The sequence below is a fragment of the Pristiophorus japonicus genome, chromosome 1, assembly GCF_044704955.1.
Source record: "Pristiophorus japonicus isolate sPriJap1 chromosome 1, sPriJap1.hap1, whole genome shotgun sequence".
NCBI lineage: Eukaryota > Metazoa > Chordata > Chondrichthyes > Pristiophoridae > Pristiophorus > Pristiophorus japonicus.
Genome location: NC_091977.1, coordinates 232530905 through 232551048, shown reverse-complemented (window position 1 = coordinate 232551048; position 20144 = coordinate 232530905). Strand labels below are relative to the sequence as shown.

The 20144-nt window shown below is 42.0% G+C and overlaps 1 protein-coding gene across 1 annotated transcript in view; it reads right to left on the bottom strand.

The window, feature by feature from the left end:
* Positions 1–374: 374 nt before the first annotated feature.
* Positions 375–20144, bottom strand: part of ecpas (Ecm29 proteasome adaptor and scaffold) — a 151663-nt gene continuing 131893 nt past the window's right edge. Inside the window, exons 41-49 of the mRNA XM_070887950.1 lie at positions 18518–18709; positions 16124–16335; positions 14899–14942; positions 14562–14754; positions 5477–5609; positions 4451–4556; positions 4252–4340; positions 4088–4159; positions 375–3293 (exon numbers count right to left, since the gene is read on the bottom strand). Of these exons, the coding sequence (XP_070744051.1) occupies positions 3154–3293; positions 4088–4159; positions 4252–4340; positions 4451–4556; positions 5477–5609; positions 14562–14754; positions 14899–14942; positions 16124–16335; positions 18518–18709 (1181 nt within the window). The 3' untranslated portion in view covers positions 375–3153. The remainder of the gene's footprint in view (positions 3294–4087; positions 4160–4251; positions 4341–4450; positions 4557–5476; positions 5610–14561; positions 14755–14898; positions 14943–16123; positions 16336–18517; positions 18710–20144) is intronic.

Here is a 20144-nt window from a genome sequence, read left to right as displayed (position 1 = left end):
CTAGTGGAGAACGTGCGCGACTGTATTTTAGTCATGAAGAATTCTAACCCAGTGCATGATCTTGGGCCATCAACTCTTTTGCTGTTGTTGCTACACATTCAGGCTTTGTGAAGGTTTACTGTGCTTTTTTAAATAAATTGGGGAAGGGGAAAAGAACGGGAGAGTTCAAATACATTCCATCTGAAGTGAGTGGTCTGCAGCAAGTGTTTAGTCAGTTCCATAATCATTAACAGAATAATGCACAGTCACCTGTCTTGGCAACTGCAGATTCGAAAGGCAGATAGTACAACAGCACAAGAGCATTTATTGATTTTGGCAATGTTAAAGTGTCTGTATGCATCTCCCCTTCCCCATAAGCAATGTCTCACAGAAGACCCAGGCATAATTTTATTTTACATCATGCAAGCACAATTCATATGGACATTCTTCAAAGGGCCCACAAGTATTCTCAAATAATCCTTAAATCCCCAGCTCTAAATCATGTATACTGACACAATGAATTTGATCAATCTGATGTTTAGGAACCCCTCTTATGGGCTAGAATGTACATTCCAACGATGCCCAATTAAGCATACGCTACAGGTGCTACATTGTAAGGCCAAATGAGATCACAATTCCTACTGACACCTTTAGCTTCAGAATTAGTTTTAAACTGGCACTGGAGGCTGGAGTTGCTAACTATGACCTGAGTAAATTAATCTGCACCATTGACACAATTCAATTCAAAATCAATTTGAAAATATGTGAATCTACAGCTGTAATGGGGACTTTTAGCTGGAGTCTTTTATTTTTCTTGTCTTGTTTGTTGGCCAATTCAAGTGCCGGTTTCAGTTTTGCACAAACAATTATGTTGAGAACATGTGCCGACAGTCAGAACAAAAGCAGATTTAATTTTCAATACAAAGCTTCACCAGTGAATGGCGGCAGCAGCAAGTAAATGCCCACACGGGGCAAGGTACAGTGTTCAAAGTTAGTAAAATAGTGCAATCGTTCTTCGGAGAAAACTTGAGGAAGGCCACACTCTACCTGGCTGTGGCTGGCACCACACGTTCACACTGTATGTGCAACACCACTACTTCTCTTCTGATCACGTGAGAGACACACCTTGCTTTTACATTGAGTTTAGTTCGAAACCATCAAGAATTCTAAAAAGCGGATCATCTTAAGTGACATTTCAGTCAGTAAACAAATTGTCACATACTGTACTAAAACATTAACCCAATATCCATTTCAAGTCTTTACTCTCATATAGCTGCAGGAATAACCATACTTCAAACAAAGACCATCTTTAAAAAAGCATTTTTTTTTAAACTCCCCTTTGCAGATCACTCACCATCACAGATTAGCTGACATATGAGGCACAATTCAAGTAGCTGGACAATTGTTCCCCTTTCTGTGTGATGCTCCATCGAAACTTCTTAACCAGGACCTAACTAAACTCAAAATCAACTTGACTTGAGATTCTGAGACAGGGAGTGTTCTACCACTTTGCAAAAATGTTAATAGATCTGAAATATTTAGAAAGGCAATGTCCAACTTTGTTACTTTTTCATCATTCCCCTTAATTCCCGCAAAAGTGCATATGACCTACAGAAGCATTCAATACATCTTATAATTTAAATAAAATTTATTTATGGGAAGGAGGAGGATGATTATTCACTACATTCTTCTGATTTATCTCTAGCACATTCAAACAGGAGTCTTTCCCCATGAAAGGTGAGCATTGCAATTCTCAATGACTCAGTGCTGATGAGAAGTTAGGAGACTCCTTGCACAGCTGTCTAGAATATCAGATGGGATCCTTTCTGGTTGTTTTACACAAGACTGAATTTAAAAGAAAACTTTGTGGTTATAGTTTGAAAGATTAATTTACAGCATTTTAAGATTTTTTTTATAGCAAGTAACTTAAAAACATTTGAAGTGTAAATTCATTTTTGGGGGGGGGGGGGGAAAGAGAAAGAGAGGGGGCAGCTTAAGAATTCAGTATATATTCGAAATGATAAATATACAAATTCTAATTCAATTTAACCGTTCTAAAGAATTCATCAGAAAATGTGTGACATAAATGGAGTAAAGGTGTGCTTTAAAGATATGTGTGAGATCTTGATAATCTGCTTATGGGTCCTTTTGCTTTTGCTACAATACCAAGCACAGCAAAATGATTTGCACAGTAGATGGTTAGTCCGAGACTCAAGTGTGAAGTATATGGTGAACTCAGAACTTAAAATAATTCCTAGGTGACACCTCTTTCATTTCACAAGTAAATGGTGCAGTAATCCAACATGGCAGTAATGGTTATATAATCAAACACAAATTGTTTCCAGTGCTCAAATTATGCAGAAAATTAACTCAAAAACTTTTTGTTTCTTATTTTAAAAAAATGAAATGCAGGCATGAGAAAGGTAGTGCTAAACCTTTACACAGCTGAACAGGAACAGCATACTGCTAACACCAACAAATGCTGGAATTACCACTTAGAGTTAATGTCTGACTTGCATTTTGGAGCGCACATTATGTGCACACGACTGGCAGGAGAAATATTCAACTTTTAATCCAATTAACACCTTAGAAATGCCACTTCAATGGCAGTATACAATGACATATAAAATGGAGGCACGATGCACCTTTGACAGCAGTGTGCTAGATCTTTTAGATTCAAACATAATTTACATGTCTTCATATTGTAATTTATTAGCCCAATATTTAACTTTACTAGACCTGGTAGCAACCGAACTGGACTATTTTCAACTGAATTTTTTTTCTGGTGCAGTTGTGTGCACCTCGCCTCCAATTCAGAATCCACTGTGTGACACATGCATTAATTAAATGTCCCATGACCGTAACCCTCAGCTTCTGTACTTCGCTACTTCACTGGAGGAAGACAAGATGCAAAGATATAATTTGCATCTTGTGCAGACACGAGAATCTGCAAAACGTGACTAACTGAACGCACACACAAACCCACATCTGAAAATGGAATTCACTGCACTCTAAGTACCAGGTGCAGCATTTGTTTTCTACTCAAAACAGGCCAACTGACAATGTAGGAAGCAACATTTTAAGATTTTATATATCCAAACTGGATAGCCAGATTTTGGGTTGTCAAGTCTTCAGTTGAAGTTATTCTGTTGCAGAATATAGGTCTTGGCAGGATTATGGGAGATTTGTAAGGTGTTTCCTAAGGTCCGAGGCCTTGTCTTTCAGTTCTGGCCGGATGTCTGATTCCATGCTGGTTAGGGACTTAAGAATTATATCCCTCTTCTCAGATGTCAAAGTTGCCCACTGATTAGTCTCTAGAAAAAAAAAAATCAGATTTTAAACACGCAAACTGTAACTGAATATATCATCACCTAGAAGAACAATGATTACTAGCAAGTTGGCTACTGGTGATGAGAGAAAAAGTTGAGAGAATTCAGATAATGGCAATAATGCTGGAGGGGCGAGGGCCCCAATGTGTACGAAGTTTCAAGTGTCTTTAGCTCCTTTTGCCCAGGGGGAAGAGCCAGAACAAGGCAGAGAAAGAAGAGGGGGACTTGTTTAGCCAGACTTCAGTGGGCAGAGATGGGAATCTGGAGCTACAAAGCTAGCTTCCATCAATCTACTAGAGCTTTTGCGAGCTTGCTGCTGCTCACACGTGACACTCCTGATAAATTCGGGTCCTTTCCTCACAAGTTGGGATCCCTGGTCTCATGAACATTGAGGAATTTCTTCTGGCAACACAGAGTCCTATCTGTGAAGGGGACAAGAAAGTGTTGAAACAGTCTTTGGGAAAATGATGGTCTGATTGGTCTGTCAAATGTGGATAAATCCAAATGTCACTTTTTTAAAAAAAAAGATTAAAAACCTATCACTTATGAAGTGAAAGATGCTAAACCAGAATGTACATTTAAAAAAAATCCAAACATTAAAATATTTCCAGTGGACCACTCCCCCCAGATTCCTCTAGAAATGTGCATACTAATAGGCGCATTGTGGGAGGGGTGTTACAGCATTTGGAAGAATTTTACATTTGATGTGACACTTGTCTGAAATTAATAGTTGTCGAAGATTGTCTTGCAGTGTTGTATAAATACTTTAAATTGCTTACCCTCCAGTTTTTTAAATAATAGTTCCACGATTGATAAAGCTTCTGTACGTACTGAAGAGTAGCTCTTGTTTTCTTTAAAAAAAAATAGAACAATTTAAAACCCAAAAGATTTTGTTCAACTTTTTCTTAAACCATGCAAGTTCTCTACTCTTATGTTAACTCACCTAGTGGAAATATGAGTGCTGAGCAAGTATCTTTCAGGATTTCAGTTAATGCACTTGCGTCCTTGTTGTCTTGGCCTAGAAGCAATAAGCTGCAGGAACAATTGTTTTGTTATTGGATTTTTTTGAGGCAGTTTGTTAATGGAGTTCTTAAATATTTGGTGTCAAAACTGCACGCACGAAACAGTGCATCTTTTTTTACCCTTGGAAGTAGATGTTCATGGCTTGGAGCACTCCGAGTTGAACTCTCCATGTACTCAATTTTAGTCGTTCACACATTAAATGACACAGTTCTAAACGGTACTGAGCTGCAGAAAAGACAAATACATTTTCACATCACCAAAATAGAGACTTTTATATGTCGACCAAAATAAATTTAGTGTAGTTTACAAATAAAACAAGCCAATGGGAAAAAAAGTGTTCCATGCACTATAACTGCAATGGAAATCTACAGTACCCCACAATGAACTGCATTAAAAAAAACATTATGATAGTTTAAAAAAAATGGGCTAAAATTATTGTCATTCGTTGATTTTCCACAGGATTGCATATGCAGATCAAGGCCAAGTATAATCTTTAGATGAAGTGGAGTTAAATGATGGAGATAATTGGACTATGGTTCAGATCCCATTTTAAAGACATACAACCTGTTCATAGTTTTTTTTATATAAATACTGTGATTTTATTTTATAGTTAAATAGCAAATCTTACAGCATTTGGGAAGCAAAGAAGTAACAATGGTTGGAGCGTAAGAGTTTCTTTACAGCAGTCTACAAAACTGATCCCCGACAGGACTACCTGGCAGGAAGGTGTCATTACAGCGTGACAAGTTTACATTGGAAGCTTTCATGCTAAATGTGGATATGGGAATTTTTAATAGAAAATGTTGAGGCAAAAGCATGACAAAAATTGGCAACAGAAAGTAAGATTTTGTAGACAGGAAGTGTACACAGGCTAAAAATGTTAATATGTTACAGATAACTTCAATTATGTGTTTTTTTTTTAAAAACAGGACTATTTTCATTTCCCACATGGGCTCAATGAACATGAGACTGAAAATTGTGAACAGTAAGTGCCCTCTTCACAACCATACTGCCACCCATGAATATGGTTGCGGTGCAATCGATTTGTTTATTCAGAATGCTTGAAGATTTTTAGAATACAGGTGAGGATTGAGTGAATTAACATTTTATGAAGGAACTTTACGAGGCTCATTGTGAAGTCCTACCTTGTGTTTCTGGGGTGCTGGGCCACGCCTTCCCAAGAGTTTCAAAAGCACAAAGCAGATATTCCATTCGGAGCTCTTTCTCTTTACCCTCCTCTTCATGATCCTCTTCCTGGGAGGATCCTGCTGCTGTACTCTGAAAACAGTGGAAAATTCCACGTTCAATAGTCTTTTCCAAAGACTTTCCTATTTCGATTTACAACTTCAGTTTGTAGTTACTGTAACCCAACTCAAACCCTACAGAAACGTTAACCGTCCAAACTATTACAAATATATATATTATTGAGAAACCACCACAATCTAATTGTGTCTTCACCTCACACTTTGAATCAGACATTTAAAAAGAGATCCTATAGATAATGGCCAGGTGTGTGCTTTAGGTTTAGGACAGTGAAAACTGTGCACTTTATTGGAAGAAACGGGCTCACCAGCCTAAATAGCTGCTTCTCATTCCATATTTAGTTTCAAAAAAGGTCCTTCACCAAGGTTCTCCCTTCTCTGCTATAAGGAGGTTAAGAGGAGATTTGATAGAGGTGTTCAAAATCATGAATGGTTTTGATAAGAGTAAAAAAGAGAAACTGTTTCCAGTGGCACGAGGGTCAGCAACCAGAGGACACAGATTTAAGTTTCAGCAAAAGAACCAGAGGCGACATGAGGAATCATTTTTTTTTACACGAGTGATTAGGATTTGGAATGCACTAGCTGATAGGGTGGTGGATACAGATTCAATAGTAGCCTTCAAAAGAGAATTGGAGAAATAGAAACATAGAAAATAGGTGCAGGAGTAGGCCATACGGCCCTTTGAGCCTGCACCACCATTCAATATGATCATGGCTGATCATGCAACTTCAGTACCCCATTCCTGCTTTCTCTCCATACCTCTTGATCCCTTTAGCCATAAGGGCCACATCTAATTCCCTTTTGAATATATCTAACGAACTGGCCTCAACAACTTTCTGTGGTAGAGAATTCCACAGATTCAGAACTCTCTGAGTGATGAAGTTTCTCCTCATCTCGGTCCTAAATGGCTTACGCCTTATCCTTAGACTGTGACCCCTGGTTCTGGACTTCCCCAACATCAGGAACATTCTTCCTGCATCTAACCTGTCCAATCCCGTCAGAATTTTATATGTTTCTATGAGATCCCCTCTCATTCTTCAAAATTCCAGTGAATATAAGCCTAGTTGATCCAGTCTTTCTTCATGTCAGTCCTGCCATCCCGGGTATCAGTCTGGTGAACCTTGGCTGCACTCCCTCAATAGCAAGAATGTCCTTCCTCAGATTAGGAAACCAAAACTGAACACAATATTCAAGGTATGGCCTCACCAAGGCCCTGTACAACTGCAGTAAGACCTCCCTGTTCCTATACTCAATTCCTCTCACTATGAAGGCCAACATGCCATTTGCCTTCTCCACCACCTGCATGCCAACTTTCAATGACTGATGTACCATGACACCCAGGTCTCATTGCACCTCCCCTTTTCCTAATCTGTCACCATTCAGATAATATTCTGCCTTCCTGATTTTACCATTAAAGTGGATAACCTCACATTTATCTACATTATACTGCATCTGCCATGCATTTGCCCACTCACCTAACCTGTCCAAGTCACCCTGTAGCCTCTTAGCATCCTCCTCACAACTCACACTGCCACCCAGCTTAGTGTCATCTGCAAACTTGGAGATATTACACTCAATTCCTTCATCTAAATCATTAATGTATATTGTAAATAGCTGGGGTCCCAGCACTGCACCTTGCGGTACCCCACTAGTCACTGCCTGCCATTCTGAAAAGGACCCGTTTATTCCTACTCTTTGCTTCTTGTCTGCCATCCAGTTCTCTATCCACGTCAATACATTACCCCCAATACCAGGTGCTTTAATTTTGCATACTAATCTCTTGTGTCAAAAGTCTTTTGAAAGTCCAAATACATCACATCCACTGGTTCTCCCTTGTCCACTCTACCAATTACATCCTCAAAAAATTCTAGAAGATTTGTCAAGCATGATTTCCCTTTCATAAATCCATGCTGACTTGGTCCGATCCGGTCACTGCTTTCCAAATGCGCTGCTATTACATCTTTAATAATTGATTCCAACATTTTCCCCACTACCAATGACAGGCTAACCGGTCTATAATTCCCTGTTTTCTCTCTCCCTCCTTTTTTAAAAAGTGGGGTTACATTAGCTACCCTCCAATCCATAGGAACTGATCCAGTGTCTATAGAATGTCGCAAAATGACCACCAATGCATCTACCATTTCTAGGGCCACTTCCTCAAGTACTCTGGGATGCAGACTATCAGGCCCTGGAGATTTATCGGCCTTCAATCCCATCAATTTCCCTGACACAATTTCCTGACTAATAAGGATTTCCTTCAGTTCCTCCTTCTTGCTAGACCCTCGGTCCCCTAGTATTTCCAGAAGGTTATTTGTGTCTTCCTTAGTGAAAACAGAACCAAAGTATTTGTTCAATTGGTCTGTCATTTCTTTGTTCCCCATTATAAATTCACCTGATTCTGACTGCAAGGGACCTATGTTTGTCTTCACTAATCTTTTTCTCTTTACCTATCTATGGAAGCTTTTGCAGTCAGTTTTTATGTTCCATGCAAGCTTACTCTCACACTGTATTTTCCCCCTCCTAATTAAACCCTTTGCCCTCCTCTGCTGAATTCTAAATTTCTCCCAGTCCTCAGGTTTGCTGCTTTTTCTGACCAATTTATATGCCTCTTCCTTGGATTTAACACTATCCCTAATTTCCCTTGTTAACCACGGTTGAGCCACCTTCCCAGTTTTATTTTTACGCCAGACAGGGATGTACAATTGTTGAAGTTCATCCATGTGATCTTTAAATGTCTGCCATTGCCTATCCACCGTCAACCCTTCAACTATCATTTGCCAGTCTATCCTAGCCAATTTACGTCTCATACCATCGAAGTTACCTTTCTTTAAGTTCAGGACCCTAGTCTCTGAATTAACTGTGTCACTCTCCATCTTAATGAAGAATTCTACCATATTATGGCCACTCTTCCCCAAGGGGCCTCGTACAACAAGATTGCTAATTAATCCTCTCTCATTACAAAACACCCAGTCTAGGATGGCCAGCTCTCTAGTTGGTTCCTCGACATATTGGTCTAGAAAACCATCCCTAATACGTTCCAGGAAATCCTCCTCCAATGTATTGCTACCAGTTTGGTTAGCCCAATACTTGAAGGGAAATATTTTACAGGGCTATGAGGAAAGAGCAGGAGAGTGGGATTAATTGGATAGCTTTACCAAATAATTGGCACAGGCATGACGGGCTGAATGGCCTCCTTCTGCGCTGTATCATTCTATGATTTTCTATGGAGCCGATTTATGTTCTCTAGCAACCTGCTGAATTGACTTTTTCTGAATTCAATTCTTGTTATAGGGCCAGGAGCCCCTCATGCCTGTTCCAATGGCTGATCTGTACTTAAACTCTTTACTCAATGTTCACATAAGCCCTTTACAGAAGGAGCCCTGTGACATTTTCTCTTCCTACGTCAGGGGACTTACGGCCAATTGTACTGCCCCTTACTGCCACTCTGGATAAGACCAGCTAACTCAAAATAGAGCAGGGATCTTCTGCTCTGTGTGCCTCAATCATATGCTGTCTTTATCAAATGAGCCACAGCAGAAGGGATTCAAGATATACTTTTAGAAGCAAAAGTAGGGCTTCCCCAATGGCTCAGTGAGTTTAATCCAGGACTATGTTGAATTGGTTGATGTCAATTGGGACCTTCACGTCCTGGGTTTGGGAGGGGAACATTGGCCCGGGTTTCCATTTTGGATGCTATCCAGTGGCTCCTACTGAAAGTGCATAAACGTGGACTTCAAGGGAGGACCAGATCAGGATTGGCTGCAATGCCCCTCACAGTCAAATAGCCCGCTGCAACTGGCCACTAAGGCTCACAGATTAACCATATCCCTGCACGGAATCATTACTTTAAGAAGGGAGGGAGTGAGGGGAGAAACTGGGCGAGAACCCTTTGGTACAAAATGAATCACCTGATGTCCAGGAGGGATAGAAAGCCCTCCCAAACAAAGCAGTGGTATTTCAGTCTTGAATGGACCCAGGGCTTCAAGTAGAGCTATGTGCTCCTGAAGGGAAAGAAGCGTTTGTTTCTGTTTCTGTCATAATGTTCTGTTTCCTCTTTCATGTCAAACGCTTCTTTCCTTTTGCGGTCACAGATAGTGAGACAAAGTCTGTTGACAGATGGAGAACTAAGGGTGGAGCCAAAGCAGAGAGGTTAGAACTGTTTATGAGGAACTGAAAGAAACAAGCATTTCATTTGGAGGACATTGAGAAAGGACAGGCAGAGATACAGCTATAGCAGAAAGGTTGTGAGCACTGAATGCGTGCAATATTAAAGAAGTTGACAAATGTAGATTTTTTATGAAGCACCACAAGACAATGAACTATATTGGGCTGTTGGCGTATGGCTGCTTTCACTAACCAAACCATACTTGGAATGTTCCGGCCCAACGTAGAAGTGGAAGGAGGCATCACTAGATCTGGTTCTAGAAACATAGAAAATAGGTGCAGGAGTAGGCCATTCGAGCCTGCACCACCATTCAATGAGATCATAGCTAATCATTCCTTCAGTACCCCTTTCCTGCTTTCTCTCCATACCGCTTGATCCCTTTAGCCGTAAGGGCCATATCTAACTCCCTTTTGAATATATCCAATGAACTGGCATCAACAACTCTCTGCGGTGGGAATTCCACAGGTTAACAACTCTCTGAGTGAAGAAGTTTCTCCTCAACTCAGTCCTAAATGGCCTACCCCTTATCCTAAGACTGTGTACACTGGTTCTGGACTTCCCCAACATCGGGAACATTCTTCTTGCGTCTAACCTGTCCAGTCCCGTCAGAAACTTATATGTTTCTATGAGATCCCCTCTCATCCTTCTAAACGCCAGTGTATAAAGGCCCAGTTGATCCAGTCTCTCCTCATATGTCAGTCCAGCCATCCCTGGAATCAGTCTGGTGAACCTTCGCTGCACACCCTCAATAGCAAGAACGTCCTTCCACAGATTAGGAGACCAAAACTGAACACAAGATTCCAGGTGAGGCCTCACCAAGGCCCTGTACAGCTGCAGCAAGACCTCCCTGCTCCTATGCTCAAATCCCCTAGCTATGAAGGCCAACATGCCATTTGCCTTCTTCACCGCCTGCTGTACCTGCATGCCAACTTTCAATGACTGATGAACCATGACACCCAGGTCTCGCTGCACCTCCCTTTTCCTAATCTGCCGCCATTCAGATAATATTTTGCCTTCCTGTTTTTGCCACCAAAGTGGATAACCTCACATTTATCCACATTATACTGCATCTGCCATGTATTTGCCCACTCGCCTAACCTGTCCAAGTCACCCTACAGCCTCTTAGCGTCCTCCTCACAGCTCACACCGCCACCCAGTTTAGTGTCATCTGCAAATTTGGCGATATTACACTCAATTCCATCATCTAAATCATTAATGTTCTGGGGAATGAGGTGGGTCAAGTAGAGCAAGTGATAGTAGGGGAACACTTAGGGAACAGAGATCATAGTATCATAAGGCTTACATTAGCTATGGAAGAGGACAGGGAGCAACTTAGAGTAAAAATACTTAATTGGAGGAAGGCCTATTTCAGTGGATTGAGAATGGATCTGACCTAGGTAAATTGGAATCAAAGATTGCCAGGCAAAACCGTAACAAACAATGAGCTGCCTTTAAAAAGATGGTTTGGGTACAGTCGAGGTACATTCCCATGAGGGGGAAAGGTAGGGCAACCAAAGTCAGAGCTCCCTGGATAATGAAAGAGATAGAGTAAGATGAAACAAAAAATGGAGGCGTATGATAGATAACAGGTTGAGAATACAAGTGAGAACCAGGCTGAATATAGAAGTTCAAAGGGGAAGTGAAAAAGATAATAAGAGGGGCAAAGAGAGGGTATGAGGAAAGATTGGCACCCACCAATAAGTACTTTGCATCTGTCTTTACCAAGGAACAAAATGCTGCTAAAGTTATAGTGAAAGAAGAGGTAGTTGAGATACTGAATTGGATAGGAATTGATAAAGACTAAGTACTAGAAAGGCTGGTTTACTTAAAGTAGATAAGTCACCAGGACCGGATGGGATGCATCCTAGGATGCTGAGGGAAGTAAATTGCGGAGGTACTGGCCATAATCTTCCAATCCCCCTTCGACACGGGGGTGGTGCCAGAGAACTGGAGAATTATAAATGTTCAAAAAAAAGTGCAAGGATAAACCCAGCAACTACAGGCCAGTCAGTTTAACGTCGGTTGTGGAGAAGCTTTTAGAAATGATAATCCGAGACAAAATTAATAGTTACTTGGATAGGTATGGATTAATTAAGGAAAGCCAGTACGGATTCGTTAAAGGCAAATCGTGTTTTAACTAACTTGATTGAGTTTTTTGATGAGGTAACAGAGGGTTGATGAAGGCAATGCAATTAATATGGTGTACTAAAAGGTAAATGGACTTCTAAAAGATGTTTGATAAAGTGCCTCATAATAGGCCAGCAAAGTTGAAGTCTATGGAATAAAAGGGACAGTGACAGCATGGATACGAAATTGGCTAAATGACAGGAAAGAGAGAGAAGTGGTGAACAGTTGTTTTTCAGACTGGAGGAAGGTACACTGTGGTGTTCCCCAGGGGCCGGTGAGGATCACTGCTTTCCTTGATGTATATTAATTACTTGGACTTAGGTGTACAGGACACAATTTCAAAATTTGCAGATGACACAAAAATTGGAAGTACATGTGCAGCATCCCGAATCCGGAACCCTTGGGACCGCAGCCGTTCAGAATTTTGCGTTTTTCCGGACTTTAGAACGTCTTTTTGATGTCACAAATCCAGAAACACCTGAGCCCAGGTTCGGGTATTTCCGGATTTTGGAATGTCAGAAGGGTGGGGGTGGGGACCTGCCGAGGAGCTGTTCGGGTTGCCTGGGCCCGCCGAGGTCGGTGTTGGACGGGTCCCCACCGAGGAGGTGGTCGTGGGGCCGGCCCCGCCAAGGATGTTGTCGGGTGGGCCGCCGGAGCCTGTCAAGGAGGTCGTCGTCGGGCAGGGCCCCGCAGAGGTGGTGTTCGGGCAGGCTGGCCCCGCAGAGGTTGTCATCGTCGGTCAGGGTCCCGCAAAGGAGGTGTTCAGGCGGGCCGGCCCCACCGAGGTTGTCATCGTCGGGTGGGGTCCTGCCGAGGTTGTCATTGAGGGCGGGGCCCCACCAAGGTGGTATTCGAGCGGGCCGGCGAGGAGGCCCCGAGGTAAGCGCAGCGAGGCCAGGCCAGAGGTCGGGCAGCGGCGAGGCTCGAGGTCAGCAGGGTCGTCCGGTCCAGATTCCAGAACATTTTACGGATTCCGGATGACCCTGCCATGAATCGTCCCGGAGTCCGGATTCCGGAACATGTATAGTGAACAGTGAGGAGAATAGAGATAGACTTCAAGAGGAGATAGACAGGCTGGTGGAATGGGCATGCATGTGACAGATGAAATTTAATGCAGAAAAGTGCGAAGTGATACATTTTGGTAGGAAGAACGAGAGGCAATATAAACTAAAGGGTACAATTCTAAACGGGGTGCATGAACAGAGAGACCTGGGGGTGTATGGGCACAAATCGTTGAAGGTGGCAGGGCAGGTTGAGAAAGCGGTTAAAAAAGCATACGGGATTCTGGACTTCATAAACAGAGGCATAGAATACAAAAGCAAAAAAGTTATGATGAACTTGTATAGAACACTGGTCCGACCTCAACTGGAGAATTGTGTCCAATTCTGGACACCACACTTTAGGAAGGATGTGAAGGCCTTAGAGGGTATAGAAAAGATTTACAAGAATTATTCCAGAAATGAGGGACTACAGTTACGTGGATAGAATGGAGAAGCTAGGGTTGTTCTCCTTAAGAGCAGAAAAGGTTGAGAGGAGATTTGATAGAGGTGTTCAAAATCATGAGGGGTCTGGACAGAGTAGAGAAACTGTTCCCATTGGCCGAAGGGTCGAGAACCAGAGAACACAGATTTAAGTGGCACGAGGAAAACCTTTTTTACGCAGCGAGTGGTTAGGATCTGGAACGCACTGTTTGAAAGGTTGGTGGAGGCAGATTCAATCGTGGCTTTCAAAAGGGAATTAGATAAGTACCTGAAGGAAAAAAGTTACAGGCTACAGGGAAAGGATGGGGGAGTGGCACTAGCTGAAGTGCTCTTGCAGAGAGCCGGCACGGACTCGACTGGCTGAACGGCCTCATTCTGTGCCGGAACCATTCTAGGTTGCTATGATTCTAACTTTGGCACCATTTTTCACAATTTCACACCATTTTGTGAATGACATGGGGAAAGAAAAGAGTCCCATCATGGTTGCTAATAACTGACAAAAGTAATATTTCAAAAATAAACTTCAAAACTACCAGAATCAAGCAACTCAAAATCTTATCAGTACCACTGGTCAGTATACTACATACAGGTAGAGTGTCCGAAATCCGGAAATCTTGGGACCGAGGCTGATCCGGATTTCGGGTATATCTGGATTTCAGAACATCTGTCTGATGTCCCGAATCAAGGTTCAGGTATTTCAATCCGGAAACGCCTGGGCCAAGGTTCGGGTGCTGCGGGGCAGCAGAGGGGGCAAGAGGGTGGCAGGTCCGGGCCCTGCGGTTACGTGCTGGCAGCGGGTCTGGGTCGGCCGGGTTACAACCATTGGGACAGCAGTAGGTATGAAGACCTGCAAAAAAGGTAAGTTAAAGTTTTTATTTTTTAATTCTTTTTCAGCGATTTAGTAGCCAAGGGTTTTGTGAATTTTTATTTTTTGCATTTTGTTTTGGTGTGCGTGTGGGGGCCGGGAAGGGGGATTATTTACTTTGGTGTTTCCCCCCTCCCTAGGCCTAACTCGCAGCGGTAATCGGAATAAAAATTGTCCGGATTTTGGAACACTTTCTGGATTCCGGATGACCCCTCCACGGATTAGCGCGAAGTCCAGATTTCAGAACATTCCGAATTTTAGAACTCTGGATTCCGGACGCTCTACCTGTATCATTAGAGTTGCTCGTGTCCACTTGGGTAATTAAATTACCTTTTTAATAATGGGAAACAGAATATCCACCATATCCTGGAAACGATCTTCTTTTGTGGCTTGCAATATATTAGCAACACACTTTAAAGCAACCATTTTGTAGCGGAGATTTTCCTTGTGACATTCTTTTAACATGACCTGAATGATGGTGTCTATACTGGGCTGGTCAGACACTGTCTTCTGCAACTCTGCACTGGGTACAAAATTCAAAAGATAAAGCAAAATGTCACGGTAGAGACAGAAAATCTCTCATTGATTGCAATTGAGGTTACCTTTCATGATACTTCACGTGGCTTATTACATAAATCATAATGCTGTGTTCCTGATTAATATTTACCTGGATGAAGTCACCACACTGTCAACAGCTTTCAGCAGTTCCTCCTGAAAAATGAGCAAGTTGTTACACAGAACTTTGCCCCCTTTGCCCCTCCCCCTTCCCGAGAGTAGTGCTTACTTGAACAATAATGGCAGTGCTGTGAGTGACTCTACTCTTACTGTGAAAATGTAATTGCAGATGAGGGAGGCCGTTCAGAAGCACCCTAAAATCCCCCACTGTAGCATCCAATTGTTTAAGTGATTCCAAGTATTTTGCCTCCACTACTATACTCGAAGTCTATTCTATATGTATGCGTATTCCTCACTGCGTATGAAGAATTTCCCAATATCAGTTCTAAAACTACCTTCTACTTAAGTTTGAATGTTTCCTTTAAACTGCATGCATGTGCGGCCAAGCAGTAATCTGCAAGGTACCATGCAGGTAGATCACAAGCTTTTCCAATGAAAATACTGCACAAGCGCAGAAATTTAAAGGGACCGTGCATTGAAATAAACAGGCTGCGCACAACAAAGCGCAGCTAAGAGGGAATAGTGCCTGTTTCTCCTTGATCTACCTCTGCAATTTATTTTTAAGTAATATTTCAGGTTTATATTTTCCATTAACAATCTAATATACCTCTAAGATCTCCTCTCTGACTCCTTTATATGTTAAAAAGCTCAAGTATCTCCAAGCCTTCCTTAATATAACTAGTCAGCCTCATGGTGCTTCCCCTGCCCTGCCTCCAGCACTTGAAGGCCTCCCTTGTTTCTTGGTGATCAGAACTGGACACAGTACTCTAGGTGGGTCTGACCAGTGCCCTGTACAGTTTTGATTATTACCTCCTTTGGTTTTGGAGGCTGTAAATCTGTGCAGTAAACCCTCGCTGCTATGACTCTATGCATAATTACAAAAGTAATGAAAGGGGTTGTATATTTTAAAAGCAGATGGTGGGCGGCACTCTATACTCATAGATGGAATATTCTACACCCAACGTCCATTTGCACATTGACTTTCCATTAAAACAAAACTGTAAAACAGAGCTGGGGGTGAAATAGATGGGAATGAGAAATTGATGTGCCAAATTTGAAGGAGAGGGGATATTAGAATCACCATCATATTGAGTAAAGAAAATAACTAGCAATATCTACTTATTAAAATCTTTTTACTAAGTTCCTCTACAGTTTCCTTTTTGAAAGTTTCTTAGTTGAGTTATTTGTGTAATGCAACATTAAATGTGGCATTCTACCTTTCCTGTCCATGTTCGACCGGATATTCCTTGTAAAAGTGCATTCAATATAATTCCCAAGTGTGGTGGAACCAATGAGCCAGTATGCTGTTTGGCAATGGATGCCATAGCAGCGGCCCCTTGCGCTTTCATCTTCCATGATTGGGACTGCAGAGCCTTTTGCGTAATAGCGATCAATTCTTGCATGTACAGTCGAATTCCACCAAAACTACCTGCAACAAAAGTACAAATTAACTGTCAGTGTATGCTGCAAATAGAAACATTGGTTGTCTTAAAGAGCCCACCCAAGTGTAATTTGATACAATATTTAAAATTTAGTTAATCTACTATAAGACACTCGTTGTTTTTGGTAATCAGTTGCAGATAAACTTGCAGTTGATTCTTTCAGCGAAGACATCAACACACAAGCTGTAAGCATTTTTCTGGTTGTTCATGTCTGCTACAATTCTGGTTGGTGCCCTAATTAAACAAAAACACACACAGGTCACAGTAAACTCATTTAAAAAAAAAATGGTATTCCATCCATGCCCAGACATCCGACCAGTTTTTGCCTGATCCTGGAGTCAGCCTGCCTATTCCAGAATTCCTTCCCTCCCTCCCATCTGAGCAGAAAGGGAGGAGATGCGGGGGGCAGGGAGGAGAAGGTGCAGAAGGTGGGAGGTGGTGACCAGGAAGAGGAGGAGACAGAATGGGAGGGACACAGATATAAAATGAGAGGCAGACAGATTCAGAGCGATCAAGAGAGGCATACACACAGAAAGAGACAAAAGACAAACTGCAAAAGAGTAGAAAGAATGAATTAGAGAATAGGGGAGAAGCAGATAGACAATTTTTAAAAATGTTAATTTTTCTGTGAGCAATATCATGGAAGATCAATTTGTTACATCAAATAATGGATACAAAGGATCAGGTAATAATCTAAATTGTGGGTTCATACAATGGCCAAACTCTGTTTAATGTTTAATTCTTGCAGTTTGACACATCATCTGAAGTACCTTATAGTCAGCATACTTCCTGCTAATAATGCCCGAGTATCCATTGTTCTTTTTAGTGGCCTTCCTTCGAGTTGAGAATTTTTAAAAAGTTACAAATATTTTTTAAACTTCCACAGGACAATTCATAAATTGCGACTTCCAGGACAGTGAATTCAAAACAAAAATTAATATGAAGAATTCGATTCACACACAGGATTGGAACTGTTGGGAGTGTGAATACAACAACAATTCTTCATCATAGGCGGTCCCTCGAACGAGGATGACTTGCTTCCATGAGTTCACAGGTGTTTCGATGAAGGATCCGATGTTCCAGTCCTGAAATCCAATTGAGGGGGTGGAAGATGCCCGTGCGTGAAGTTTTTTAACATGTGGTGACTGTTGCACACCAGCCACCACTCGGCTGACAGAGCTAGGTCTTTATCCAGTGGCAAGGATTAACCAAGACGACTGGAGACCAGCTCTGTTGCACGGACCTAGTGCGCACACATATCGCAGTGTGGGCTGGCCTATGCTGCCCCTGGGCCCTTGGATCTTCAGGGCCCTGTACTCTCGGCTCTTCAGGGCCCTGTACCCTCATTTGCCGCATCTCCGCCACAATCTCTCGCCGCTCCTCCACCACAAACATTCATCGTATCTTGTCACAAACTCTCGCCACTCATCCGCCCCGACCTTCCCACTCCTCTGTACCTAGGCCCTGCTGATGTTCCTGCCCATGCTCCAAAACTGCGACCAGGGTCTTGATGACGTCACCCAGTCGCCCATCTCAAAATCGTTGCACACTTGGAGCAGCTAGCGCTGGAGGCTGAAGTGGTACGCTGCTCCAGCTATTTTATAGCCCGACCTGCGGAGCAGTTCTCTCGCAGGTCGGGGGGGCCACGACGTCCCGGGCCCACCACTCCAACTCTTTACACATTATCTGCCATACAAAGTACTGCTACACAAGACACCTATTTAAAAGGAAACCAGCCATGGTAAACCAAAAAGTAGAAAAGGAACTCAATTAAACATTTCCGGGGGTTCTGCAAAATGTGGACTTCAGAATTGAATGAGTTATTCAAAAAGTGTCATAAGCAGTTTTTTCCATTACTTTTTAATTGGAGTAAATTTGGCTCTCAGTGGAGCTTAAAATGTTCCTGCAATACACCAACATTAATATCTTGCATTGCAGTTCGATTAAAATATGCAACCAGCAAAATTTGCAATATGCTGCATGTAACACCAATTATGAATATGCTGTAACACGAAGGTAAATTAAAGCAGGAGGGAGGACACTACCCCTGCATGGTTTACTGGCTTGTTTCAGGAAATTAATCTAGTTACTGAACTTCTAACTACTTATTAAGAAGGAAATTCTGTATGTTGAATAGATTTAAATTTGCACAAATATCATTTTACCTACCAGGTACATTCTCCTGCCATACTTCGGTCCATAAGTCCGAGTCATTGGTTTCCCCTTTATCTTCATCTAGGATTTCATGCATTCCGAGAAATGCAAGAGGCAAGGCCACGGCTGCATGGTGCTTGATTATATCGGGGCTGTGACGCCCGATAGCATGTACTGATAGTGCACACGCCGATCGATAGACTTGCTCTGAAAAGGCACAAGACAGGCCAATTTCTTAAAATCAGTTAAATGGACCAAAGAGCTTATTCAGCACATAGGATACAAATAAACCATGCACTCTTACAAATCGCGGCAAGATGCGGATGCTGTTTCGTACTCGCTGTAACCCTTTTGAGTTTTGAAATAGATTCCACTTTCAAATTAAATCTCTTTAGACATGTCAGTTTAAAAATGAGTAGATATGAGAGATAAGTTTATTTTGGTGAAATATTTTAGTACAAGGGTTAACCCACACAGAATCACACAGCACAGGCCATTCGGTCCATCTTTGTGCCAGCTCTTTGAAAGAGCTATCCAATTAATCCCACTCCCCTGCCCTTTCCTTATAGCCCTGCAAAATTTTCCCCTTCAAGTATTGTCCAATTCCCTTTGGAAAGTTATTATTGAATCTGCTTCCACCGCTCTTTGAGGCAGTGCATTCCAGATCATAACTTGCTGTATGAAGTGTTTTTTCCTCATCTTTTGCCAATGACCATAAATCTGTCCCCTCTGGTTACCGACCCATCTGTCACTGGAAACAGTTTCTCCTTATTTACTCTATGAAAACCCTTCTTGAACATCGCCATAAAATCTCCTCTCAACCTTCTCTGCTCTAAGGAGAACAGCCCCAGCTTCTCCACGTAATTGAAGTCTCACATCCCTGATACCATCCTAGTAAATCCCCTCTGCACCCTCTCTAAGGTCTTTACATCCTTCCTGAAGTGTGGTGCCCAGAACTGGACACAATACTCCAGCTGGGACCTAACCAGTGATTTATAAAAGGTTTAGCATAACTTCCTTACTTTTGCACTCTATGCCCCGGTTTATAAAACAAAAATCGCATATGCTTTTTTTTTTTAAAAAAAAAACAGCCTTCTCAACTTGTTCTGTCACTGTCAAATACATATACCCCCAGGTCTCTCTGTTCCTACATCCTCTTTAAAATTGCACCATTTTGTTTATATTGCTTCTCTTCATTCTTCCTACCAAAATGTATCTCTTCACACTTCTGAGTTAAATTGCATCTGCCATGTGTCTGTCCATTTCATTAGTCTGTCTCTGTCCTCCTGAAGTCTGGTACTATTCTCCTCACTGTTTACTACATTTCCGAGTTTTGTGTAATCTGCAAACTTTGAAATTATGCCCTAATCCAAGTTATTAATATACATCAAAAAGAGCCGTGGTCCTAATACAAACCCTTGGAGATACCACTGTATACTCCCCTCCAGTCTGATAAACAGCCATTCACTGTTACTCTCTGTTTTCTGTCTCTTAGCCAATTCTGTATTCACCCTGCCACTGTCCCTTTAATCCCATGGACTTAAATTTTGCCAACATGTCTATTATGTCAAACGCCATTTGAAAGTCCATTCACACATCAACTACACTACCTTCTGCAACCCTCTCCATTACACGTATATGA